We start from the raw sequence: 12,765 nt of genomic DNA, 5'->3' as shown, positions 1-12,765 counted from the left end.
TTATTATGGTTGAGAAGAAGGACTGGTCCATAAGACTGTGCATAGACCCTGTAGACCTAAACAAGTCCATCAAACAGCCTCACTCTAGACACCACCACCTCCCAGCTATATGGAGCAAAATATTCACAGAAATTGATTCCCATTCCGGTTTCTGGTGGATCCTGCTATTTGAAAATTTTTCTTACCTCATGACATTCAGCGCAATATATGGAAGATACCATTTCAAGCAAATGCCATTTGGAATCATCTCAGCACAGGATGAATATTAGAGGAAGATGCCCTTGAAGGCCTAGAGGATTCTTTATCATCATTGATGACATGATCATGTACCATGTGATGCAAGAAGAGCACAATGAATGCCTAGCAGGATACTCAAATGTACCCTAGCTAAGGGGATCCATTTCAACAAAGAAAAGAATGAGTTTTTGGCCACTAGTGTCAGCTATTTTGGACACATAATCAGCTCCATGGGAATGCAGCCAGATCCTGAAAAGATTTGCATCCTAATCCTCCTTGGATCAACTATCTTACCAAATACACACCAAGCCTATCCACAAAAAACAAACCACTCCATGACCAAACCAAAGCAGGCACATTCACCTGGTCTGAGGAACATATGCAAAAACTTATGGATCTGAAAAGCTCTATAGTTTAATACACCCTGCTTTATAACCATCAGAGCAAGAACATTGAACTCATCGTCAACACCTATAGCCACAGGTTTGGTGCCCTTGTTTTGGAAGGGCAGGTTACAGAGTATGCATTGAGATTGCTCAGTAAGACAGATCAGAAGTATTTGCAACTTGAAAAAGGGTTATATGCCATTGTGTATCACTGTACACACTTTGACCATTATCCGTACAGTTGCCATTTGATGTCACAACTGATGACCACCCTTTCAAAACTATTGTAGCAAAATTGATTTGCAAAGCCCCAAAAGTGCAACAATTAATGCTTCAGCTCCAGCTTTACCACCTGACTCTTAGGCTCCAACCAGGATCCAAAATCCTAGTCACTGATGCTCTGTCAAACCTCCATCTTAGCAAGATAAATCCAAAACTGGAAGAAGATCTGGATATCTATGTACACCATATAGTATGGAACCATCCAGTCAGCAATCAGAAGCTTGAGCAGATAGGGACAAAATGATGCAGGACAAAACCTTGAGCACTCTAGTCAAAACAATTCAAGAGGGTTGGCCAAGTAATAGAAAAGACTGCCCAACCAATAACCTAACCTACTGGAATGTCCAACACAAGCTGTCATTCATCCAAGGCATTTTTCTGAAGGGAGAGAGACTAACCATTCCCACAAACCTGCAATTAGCCAAACTCTGAGCTACACACAGCCCACCTTGGAACCAAAAAAAGACAAACAGCAAGCAAGGATTCTAGTGTACTGGCCCAGTGTCATCAACCATTCAATTTCCTAGCAACCATAAACTGTCACAGCCATTTCTTTGAAGTTACCATAACAGAATTACAAAAAAAAAATCATTCAAAGTGGTCATAAAAACTTAAGGCCCACTTTCCCCAGCACAGCATACCATCATAGCTAATGTCTGACAATGGCCCTCAGTTCACCTCCAGAGAATTCATTAATTTTGCCAAATTCTGGGGTACATCACTGAGCAAATCCAGTCCCAGGTATCCCAAATCCAATCAACTTACTGAGAAGGCTGGGCAGATTATAAAAAAAAACATCATAACCAAGGCAATTGAAAATGGGGACAACCCCTTCCTGGGTATACTAGAATATTGGAATACACCAGTCAATGGGTTTGCATCTCCTGCTCAACACCTTATGTCTCATCAGCAAAGATCCATCCTATCATGCACCATATATCACTAAAAGAACAAGGTCATCCTTACCAGACAGTTCACCCAGCAAAAAACTGAAATGCAAGAACACTAGAAAATTCACCACAAAAAATCAGCCATGGATGTAAAGTAGCTTAACCATATGATGTGATCTGCATTGAGAAAATGCCTGACAGACCATGGAAACAGAGCACCACTACGATGACACCTCTACAATCTAACAAGACACTAACAATAGCATGCACAAGATATGGCAGACTTGTAAGAAAACCCCTGAAACTGAACCTGTAGGAGCAATTACAAAACAAAAAAAAATAGACAGACACTAAAGAGGAGGAGTGAGAGTGAGAAAGACTTTTGTCAAATTTTTTTTTTCTTAGTAATAAGAAGGAAGATGCAGCATTCTTATTGTATGGTGAGTGATATTTATTTATTTTGTAGGTAGCCTGGGCAAATAAACTATTATAATAAACAAGCATTACAATGCTATTTCTAAGAATTATAATGAGAGAATAAGTAAAGATTATCTTTCATAGATTAAGCATGAGCAATAAGTAAAGATAATCCTTTTCAACCATCTATGTAGGACATATGACAAAGGAGAAAAAAAATATATGAATATATAGTTAAATAACAGAGAAAACAAGGCAGCCAGTACTTGTTTTCTTGGCTATTTTAGGCTATATATATATATATATATATATATATATATATATATATATATATATATATATATGTTAGTTGCCTTCCAATTATTTTCAACTATTAAAAAGGGCACAAGCCACTCCAATTTCCAGTTGAATGAGCCCTTTTCGAAGTTTTTACAACAACTTCATCAATACGAAGTGCCCTGGTCTAAAGGAAAAAAATAATAAATACTGCATTGTGCCAACATTGTTCTTATATGCCCCCAGGGCATAACTTAAAAACTCTTGCCCTTAGGGTTTTGGGGGACTTTCCTCCTCAAAAACATATTTTCTATGTGGAAATCAACTATGCTGAACAAAATGGCTATCTCAAAACTTTGATTGGATGTTTTTAGGGAAATGGTGGGCATGGAAGGGGTGTTAGCTAACTTACAATCACTTTTGACTATTAAAAAGGGCACTAGCCATTCCAATTTCCAATCAAACGAGCCCTTTTCGAAGTTTCTATGACAACTCCTTCAATAAAAAGTGCCCTGGTATGAAAAAAAAAATAATACATTGTGCCAAAATTGTTCTTTACTTGGGCAGCACTATGAGCTGCCTATGTGTTGCCTATGATTATATCATTTATCAAACAGTTCGTGGTAACGAACTGTAAGTAAGGAGCGACCCAGCTCAATGGTAACCGAAACTCTAGAAAAAGGGTTTTTGATACCAATAGATATATCAAAAGAATCAGATTTCAATGCTGATTTCAAATATATAACTTTCATCAAGTTTAGTGCTACCCATCAAAAGTTACGCGCCTGAGAAAATTTGGCTTATTTTCAAAAAAAGGAAGAAAGACCCATTAAAAGTCATAGAACTTTAATTAAAATCAAACTTTAATATTCACCGTATCAAAAAATCCCACTTTAGAGGTTTCAAGTTTTTATCCACAAAAATGTGGGATTTTACATTTTTTTGCCAGAGGAAAGATCACGGATGCGTGTTTATTTGTTTGTTTGTTTTTTTTTTCCCAGGGGTGATCGTATCTATCCAGTGGTTCTAAAATATCGTGTGAGGGCTCATTGGAACGGAAATTAAAAGTTCTAGTGCCCTTTTTAAGTGAATAAAAAAAATGGAGGGAAACTAGGCCCCCTCCCATGCTCATTTCTTTCCCAGAGTCACCCGATCAAAATTTTGAGACAGCCATTTTGTTCAGCATGGTCAAATATATGATAAATATGTCTTTTAGGATGACTTAATCCCCCAAAGTTCCCAGGGGGAGGGCTAAAAGTTATGAACTCTACCCAATGTTAACATATAGTATTGGTTATTGGGAAGTATACAGAAGTTTTTGGGTGTTTTTTTTTTCTCTTAGTGGGAGGGACGGTGGGGTCGGTGGTTATGTTGGAGGATCTGTTCATGAAGGAAGTTTTCAAGGGGGAAGGGAAATTGCCATGAAGGGGGCTCCGGACTTGCCAGCATTATTTATTGGTTATTGGGAAGTATACAACCAGTTTCAGGAAGGATTTTTTCTGGAGGGGGGGGGGGCTAGAGGAGGGGGTTACTCTGGAGAATATTTCCATGGAGGATGTTTCTTTGGGGTAAGGGACATTTCTATGAAGGGGGCGCCGGATTTACAAGAATTATTTAAAAAACGAGCAGAAATTAAATAAAAAAACAAGTTTTTTCAACTGAAATGTAAGAAGGAATATTAGAACTTAAAACGAACAGAAATTATAACGTATGTGAGGGGGTTCTTCCCCAAGTCAATACCTCACTCTTTACGCTACAGTTTTTTTTTAGTGCTTTCAAAAGAGCTATCTATTCTAATTAAACGGCCTTTGTGTTTCAGGGGTTTGTGAATCAAAATTTTTTTTAAATTTTGACATAAAGAGCGTGGTATTGACTAAGGGGAGAACCCCCTCATATACGTAATAACATATACAAAATAAAAAAAAAACAATAAAAAAACAAGCGATACGGCTCAATAGTAATCGAAACTTTTAAAAACAAAATTTTGATGTCAATAAATGTATCAAAAGAATGCGCTTATAATGCTGATTCTAAATATATAAATTTTATTAAGTTTAGTATTACTCATCAAAGGCTACGAGCCTGAGAAAATTTACCCGATTTTTTAAAGAGGGGCCCCTACAAGTGAAAGAATTTTAATGAAAATCAAACCGTCAGATTCAGCATATCAGAAAACCCTAATACATAGGTTTCAAGCTCATATCTGCAAAAATCTGCAACTTTGTATTTTTTGCCAGAAGAAAAATATACGAATATAGAAGTTAGTTACGTACCATAAGTTAATTTGTAAAGACATCCATTTAGCAAAGAGAAAAGTAAAATTTTTATGCAAATAAAAGCTGCATTAAGTTTTTTAAACTGAAAGTAAGGAGCGACATTAAAACTTAAAACGAACAGAAATTATTCCGTATATGAAAGGGGCTGTCCCCTCCTCAACGCCTCACTCTTTACGCTAAAGTTTGACTCTGTCTCGCAACTTTATTTTTTAAAACAATAAAAAACTTTAGCGTAAAGAGCGAGGCGTTGAGGAGGGGACAGCCCTTTCATATACGGAATAATTACATTTCAACTGAAATGTAAGAAGGAATATTAGAACTTAAAACGAACAGAAATTATAACGTATGTGAGGGGGTTCTCCCCCAGGTCAATACCTCGCTCTTTACGCTACAGTTTTTTTTTAGTGCTTTCAAAAGAGCTATCTATTCTAATTAAACGGCCTTTGTGATTCAGGGGTTTGGGGCTGTCCCCTCCTCAACGCCTCGTTCTTTACGCTAAAGTTTGACTCTGTCTCACAACTTTATTTTTTAAAACAATAAAAAACTTTAGCGTAAAGAGCGAGGCGTTGAGGAGGGGACAGCCCTTTCATATACGGAATAATTACATTTCAACTGAAATGTAAGAAGGAATATTAGAACTTAAAACGAACAGAAATTATAACGTATGTGAGGGGGTTCACCCCCAAGTCATTACCTCGCTGATTACGCTACAGTTTTTTTTAGTGCTTTCAAAAGAGCTACCTATTCTAATTAAACGGCCTTTGTGATTCAGGGGTTAGTTCATAAATTTTTTTTTAATTTTTAACGTAACGCACATGGTATTGACTACGGGCACAACCCCCTCATATACGTAATAACATATACGTAATAAAAAAAAAACAATAAAAAAACAAGCGATACGGCTCAATAGTAATAGAAACTTTTAAAAACGGAATTTTGATGTCAATAAATTTATCAAAAGAATGTTTTTATAATGATGATTCTAAATATATAAATTTTATTAAGTTTAGTATTACTCATCAAAGGCTACGAGCCTGAGAAAATTTACTCGATTTTTAAAGAGGGGGAAACATCCCCTACAAGTGAAAGAATTTTAATGAAAATCACACCGTCAGATTCAGCGTATCAGAAAACCCTATTACATAGGTTTCAAGCTCATATCTGCAAAAATCTGCAACTTTGTATTTTTTGCCAGAAGAAAAATATACGAATATATAAGTTAGTTACGTAAGTTAATTTGTAAAGACATCCATTTAGCAAAAGAAAAGTAAAATTTTTATGCAAATAAAAGCTGCATTAACTAAAAAACGATCAGAAATTTAAAAAAAAATAAGTATTTTAAACTAAAAGTGAGGAGCAACATTAAAGCTTAAAACAAACAGAAATTATTCCATATATGGAAGGAACTGTCCCCTCCTCACCGTCTCGTTCTTTACGCTAAAGTTAGACTCTGTCTCACAACTCTATTTTTTAAAACAAAAAAAAAAGTTATCATAAAGAGAGAGCCATAGAGGAGGGGACAGCCCCTTTCATATACGGAATAATTTCTGTTCGTTTTAAGTTTTAATGTCGCTCCTTACTTTCAGTTTAAAAAACTTGTTTTTTTTTTAATAATGTACAGCAAGTGTGGTCTTAGAATGCACTCATGTAGGCCCAAATGAAAAGCATGTTGCCCCTGAATGGGGCAGTAAGAGGTTGTAAGGAAGGATTTAAAGAAATTAGGGATTTCTTGGGAGAGGATAAAGGGGAAGCTTTGAATAGATTGAGATGGGGGGAAATCAGAAACAAATACCAGTACACATATTTCCACTTAATTGAATCTTGTGATACATCATAGGTTCTTAGTTAAAATGGGTTTCTATAGTCTTGGCTCAAATTAATCTAGTTTTGTCTGTGATTGATTGAAATATTAGATAAAATATTATCTGAAACATCTTAAAAAGTGGATAATAAGGGAAAGAAACATGCTATCTGATTAATGGCCTAAAAACATTGTATATATTACAAAATAAGAACTTTGTTGTTTTAACATTTTAATTTATGTCATTGGACTTAACAGTCCCTGCTGGTGGTGCTGATTTTCAGTTCATGGCCCTTCAGCCAGGAAGTGCTATGGGGGTTGGTGACCAGCCATCCTGCACTTTTCTACACCCTGAAGGGTTGTCATCCTTAAAGACCTAATTTACGAAACTTTCAACTATGTTGAATTAAATGGCTATTGAAAAATTTTGATTGGATGTGTTTGGGGAAAAGGTGGGCATGAGAGAGGGGTTAGTTGCCCTCAAATCACTTTTGACTATTAGAAAGGGTACTAGCCCTTTGAATTTCAAATCAAATGAACCCTTTTTCAAGTTTCTAGAACAAAGATTTCAATAAAAATTTCATATACCCCCAGGGCATAACTTATAACCCTTGCCCTGAAGACTGTGGGGGAGTGTCCTGTTCAAAGGTATAATTCCCTGAACTTTGAAAGTCATGGGATAAATTGGCTATCTCAAAATTTTTATTGGATGTGTTTGGGGAAGTGGTGGGCGTGGAAGGGGTGTTATTTGCCTTCCAATCACTTTTGACTATTAAAAAGGGCACTAGCCATTTCAATTTCCAATTGAATGAGCCCTTTTTGAAGTTTCTAAGACAACACGTTCTATAAAAACCTTATATGCCCCCAGGGCATGACTTACCACCCTTGCCCTGAGGGTTGTGGGGGAGTATCCTCCTCAAAAACATATTTTCTATCAGGAAACAAAATGGCTATCTCAAAATTTTGATTGGATGTGTTTGGGGGAATGATGGGCATGGGGGGCTAGTTGCCCTCCAATCACTTTTGACTATTAAAAGGGTACTAGCCCTTTGAATTTCCAATTGAATGAGCCCTTTTAGAAATTTCTATGACAACACATTCTATAAAAACCTTATATGCCCCCAGGGCATGACTTACCACCCTTGCCCTGAGGGTTGTGGGGGAGTATCCTCCTCAAAAACATATTTTCTATCAGGAAACAAAATGGCTATCTCAAAATTTTGATTGGATGTGTTTGGGGGAATGATGGGCATGGGGGGGCTAGTTGCCCTCCAATATCTTTTGACTATTAAAAGGGTACTAGCCCTTTGAATTTCCAATTGAATGAGCCCTTTTAGAAATTTCTATGACAACACATTCTATAAAAACCTTATATGCCCCCAGGGCATGACTTACCACCCTTGCCCTGAGGGTTGTGGGGGAGTATCCTCCTCAAAAACATATTTTCTATCAGGAAACAAAATGGCGATCTCAAAATTTTGATTGGATGTGTTTGGGAGAATGATGGGCATGGGGGGGCTAGTTGCCCTCCAATCACTTTTGACTATTAAAAGGGTACTAGCCCTTTGAATTTCCAATTGAATGAGCCCTTTTAGAAATTTCTATGACAACACATTCTATAAAAACCTTATATGCCCCCAGGGCATGACTTACAACCCTTGCCCTGAGGGTTGTGGGGGAGTGTCCTCCTCAAAAACATATTTTCTATCAGGAAACAAAATGGCTATATCAAAATTATCCTCCTCAAAAACATATTTTCTATCTGGAAACAATGGCTATACACTGAACAAAATGGCTATCTCAAAATTTTGATTGGATGTCTTGGGGGGAATGATGGGCATGGGGGGGATAGTTGCCCTCCAATCACTTTTGACTATTAAAAAGGGCACTAGCCCTTGAATTTCCAATTGAATGAGCCATTTTTAAAGTTTCTACAACAATACCTTCTATACAAACCTTATATGCCCCCAGGGCATAACTTACAACCCTTGCCCTGAAGGCTGTGGGGGAGTGTCCTCCTCAAAAACCATAATTTGTATCTGGAAATCAACTAAGCTGAACAAAATGGTTATCTTAAAATTTTGATTGGATGTGTTTTGGGAAATGGTGGGTGTGGAAGGGGTGTTAGTCGCCTTCCAATCACTTTTGACTATTAAAAAGGGGACAAACCGCTCTAATTTCTAATGGAATGAGCTCTTTTCAAAGTTTCTATGACAACTTCTTTGATTATAAGTGCCCTGCTCTAAAGGAAAAAATAATAAATAATACTTTGTGCCAACATCATTCTTATATGCCTTCAGGGCATAACTTAAAACCCTTGACCCAAGGGCTGTGGGGGAGTATCCTGCTTAAAAACATATTTTCTATTTGGAGATCAACTATGCTGAACAAAATGGCTATCTCAAAATTTTGATTGGATGTGTTTGGGGGAATGATGGGCGTGGGGGGAGGGCTAGTTGCCCTCCAATCACTTTCGACTATTAAAAAGGGCACTAGCCACTCCAACGAGCCATTTTCAAATCATACATTGTGCCAACATTGTTCTTTACTTAGGCAGCACTATTGTGGTGCCTATGAAAGAAGAAAATACAACATCAATAAATAGGCTGCAGTGAGTTTTGCAAAACAACATTTATGTGAAACAAATCATAAAAACAAAATAAGGTGAAATTCTACTTTAGTTACTTTTGGCTATATTGGAAAGGGGTTAGGTTAGAAAAATGAAACTTTCAGGGATGGGTCTACAGGATAAAGTATGTCCTGGGCATATATTTTGAAGTACTTAACTATACTCCTTCTCTCTTTAGAGGGCCCTGACCTTTGATGACCTTTATATATTTGTGTGTTATAAAAGTGAATCCTTGCAAAATAGGTAAATTTTTATCAAATCATATTATTGGGTTAGGAATAAAGTGAATGCACCATTCAATGCCTTTTTTATGCTGATTACAAATATAATAATCATTTCTATCAGAAATGAATTTCAGCCCCCCCCCCTAACCACCCCCATATGTGCAAATATATATCCCGAATTGACATATATGGGGGGGGGGGGCTAAAATTCATTTCCGATAGAAATGGTTGTTATATTCGTAATCAGCATAAAAAAGGCATCGAATGGTATATTCACTTTATTTGAAACTCAATAATATGATTTGGTAAAAAATTTACCCCAAAATAGACCTTCTGCTTAAATGAAGCAAAACAATATTGTTTTCAGCTTCACACTGTTCAATCCCAAGTTATAGGTTTTTAAAGATATGCAAATACATTTCCTAAATTTTGAAAAAAATGGTAAATATTTACCAAATCATATTATTGAGTTAGGAATAAAGTGAATACACCATTCAATGCCTTTTTTATGCTGATTACAAATATAATAATCATTTCTTTTGGAACTGAATTTTAGCCCCCCCCCTATATGTCAATTCAGGATATATATTTGCACATATGGGGGTGGGGGTTAGGTTAGGGGGGGGGGGCTGAAATTCATTTCTGATAGAAATGATTAATATATTCATAATCAACATAAAAAAAAGGCATCAAATGCTGTATTCACTTTATTCCTAACTCAATAATGTGATTTGGCAAATATTTACCAAAAACACATTGATATGGCTTAAAATTTGACTCATATAGGAATTGTATTTGGTAAAATTCTACTTTAGCTACTTCTGGCTATCTTGGAAAGGAGTTTGGTTAGGAAAATGAAATTTTCAGGGATAGATCTACAGGCTAAAGTATGTCCTGGGAAGGTATTTTGAAGTACCTACCTCCACTCCTTCTCCCTCTACAGGGTCCTGACCTGTGATGACCTTTCAAAATATGTGTTTTATAAAAGTTAAACCTTGCAAAATAGATTTTCTACTTAAAATGAAGTCCAACAAAATGGTTTTCAGCTTCACAACTTTGCTCAATCCTGATTTATAGAGTTTTAAAGATATGCAAATACATTTCCTAAATTTTGAAAATTAACATTGATATGGCTTAAAATACTTCTCAAAAAGCAGGAATTGCATTTTCAGAACTAAAGCCAGAGAAAAAGAATCTTATAACAGAAAATTAAGGTAAAATTTTGTTTCGTCAAAATTTCAATAGGTATAGATAGACCTGTCATGTAGGCAAATTTCAGAATCCTCTAGAGGGAGAAGGAGAGGAGATAAGTACTTCAAAATACCTTCCCATGACATATTTTAGCCTGTAGACCCATCCCTGAAAGTTTCAGTTTCCTAACCTCAGCCCTTTCCAATATAGGTAAAAGTAACTAAAGTAGAATTTTACCATTGTATTTTAATGGAAAATACGTCACAGGAATTGTATTATAATGCCTAACAGGAATTGTATTTTCAGAACTAAAGCCAAAGAAAAAGACTGAAGGGGCAGTAACTGAAAATTAAGATAAAATGTTGTTTTGTCAAAATTTCAATAGACCTGTCATGTAGGAAAATTTCAGAATCCTCTAGAGAGAGAATTAGTGGAGGTATGTACTTCAAAATACCTTCCAGTGATGTATTTTAGCCTGTAGGCCTATCCCTGAAGGTTTCATTTTCCTAACCTAACCCTTGTCCAAGATAGCAAAAAGTAGCTAAAGTACAATTTTACCCAAATTAAAACATTAGTCTTTTAATACAGAGTTAGACTAGGCCTACTGATTAAAGTTAATGAAAGCTTCAAAAGCATCTAGCCTATGCAGTAGCAATATCTTACTTCAGATCTTTAACAGCACACTCAACTATTAGATCACAAATCTTCAGATTCTTTGGATAATGATTAACGTCTCGTCTACTGCCGTCATTTAGTTGTGATGCAAAATTCATTTAATTGCCAGAATAAAATTTTGAAATCAAATTTTTTAAAACCTTTGCCATATCAAAACCAAATTTTTTCACCAATACTTCCACGGCAAAAACCATAATAAAGAGAAGATAGGAAAATTTCAGTTAACGTTTTTTTTTATCAGACAAATGGAAACAATTTTATCTAAGGAAGCTAAATTATAATTTGCTATCCTACAATAAAAATAAACTAAATCTCAAAAGGAAGAAGATGAAATTTTTATTCGGATAACGTGGAATAGAAAAATTTAATGAAGAAAATTTTCAATACTTCCAGTATTTAAAATTACAATTTGCTATTCCACAACGAAAAGAAGGATTATTGTTTATTAACAAAAGGTAGATTGTAGGTTTATTGGTACCAAGAGGATATCTACATGTTGCCAGTCTCAGGAATGGGTGAGAAGAGAAGATGAATTGATTTGTCTAACATTTTTATTTTATTTTTTCTATTTTAATTTTATTTAATTTATAATATGTGGATAGTTGATATTTGTTCTATTTTTGTTTGATGACGCAGAGGGCGAAAGCCGAGCGTATTTTCTCTACAATAACAACGTAGAAGAAACTAATGAAGAAAATTTTAAATACTTCCAATATTTAAAATTACAATTTGCTATCCCACAACAAAAAGAAGCTAGATCTCAAAAGGAAGAAGAGGAAATTTTTATTCGGATAAAGCGGAATAGAAAAATTTTAATGAAGAAAACATTAAATACTCCCAGTCAAGTGTACACAGCGTGTGTTTGTACAAATGTACACACATTCAAAGAGAATTTCGCTTTGCTGCCTTTTTTATCAGACAAAAACAAAAATCTTCAGCTGAGATCAAAATTGCAATTCAAAATTATATCAGGGGGGCAAGGGGGGCAGTTCCTCCCGAATAATGTGGAGAAAAAAATATTTTACATCCCATACCCCTTGACTATCTGGATATGAATCTTTCTTTCCCCCTCCCCCAATAGAAATGCTGGAGATTTGCCCCTGCTCCTCGATGGTCCTTCAATTAACGCTAGTCAAAAGAAATTGAATATTTTGACTAAAATTCATTAAAAACAGTGCCCAGCTTCTCATTTCATGGGTTCACCATTGTGTAACCTGTCTCACAATTCTTTGTATAGAAATGCTCTTATGGACATGAGTGCCCACGTGGGAGCGGAGAAATATATGTCCCCATAAGGGGTATTGGGAGATGTCAGCCTCTCCTGGATGAATGAGACTGCTTTGTATTTTTGTAATTTTTTTATTTAGATTTCAATTATATAACATTGGAAGTGCCAATTAGCCCAGGTAAGCCCCTCTAGAATTGAGCTTATGGGCATCCATGCATAAGGAACTTTTTCTTCAAGATGAATCCAATAAAGC

The 12,765-nt window shown here is 35.8% G+C and overlaps 1 protein-coding gene across 2 annotated transcripts in view; it reads right to left on the bottom strand.

Annotated features, from left to right (window-relative positions):
- The window catches only part of pch2 (pachytene checkpoint 2 protein), a 69,374-nt gene extending 57,879 nt beyond the window's left edge, over nt 1-11,495 (bottom strand). Inside the window, exon 1 of one of the 2 annotated variants that reach the window (XM_089087656.1) lies at nt 11,273-11,495. In XM_089087656.1, the coding sequence (XP_088943782.1) occupies nt 11,273-11,382 (110 nt within the window). In that variant the 5' untranslated portion in view covers nt 11,383-11,495. The remainder of the gene's footprint in view (nt 1-11,272) is intronic. The other variant, XM_089087655.1, reaches the window with a different exon arrangement.
- Between the last annotated feature and the right edge of the window lie 1,270 nt (nt 11,496-12,765).

This window comes from Artemia sp. Qi Xiang Cuo, chromosome 4, assembly GCF_049724085.1.
Source record: "Artemia sp. Qi Xiang Cuo chromosome 4, ASM4972408v1, whole genome shotgun sequence".
NCBI lineage: Eukaryota > Metazoa > Arthropoda > Branchiopoda > Anostraca > Artemiidae > Artemia > Artemia sp. Qi Xiang Cuo.
Note: the sequence above shows the minus strand (reverse complement) of the source record. Positions and strands in the feature narration are given on the sequence as shown.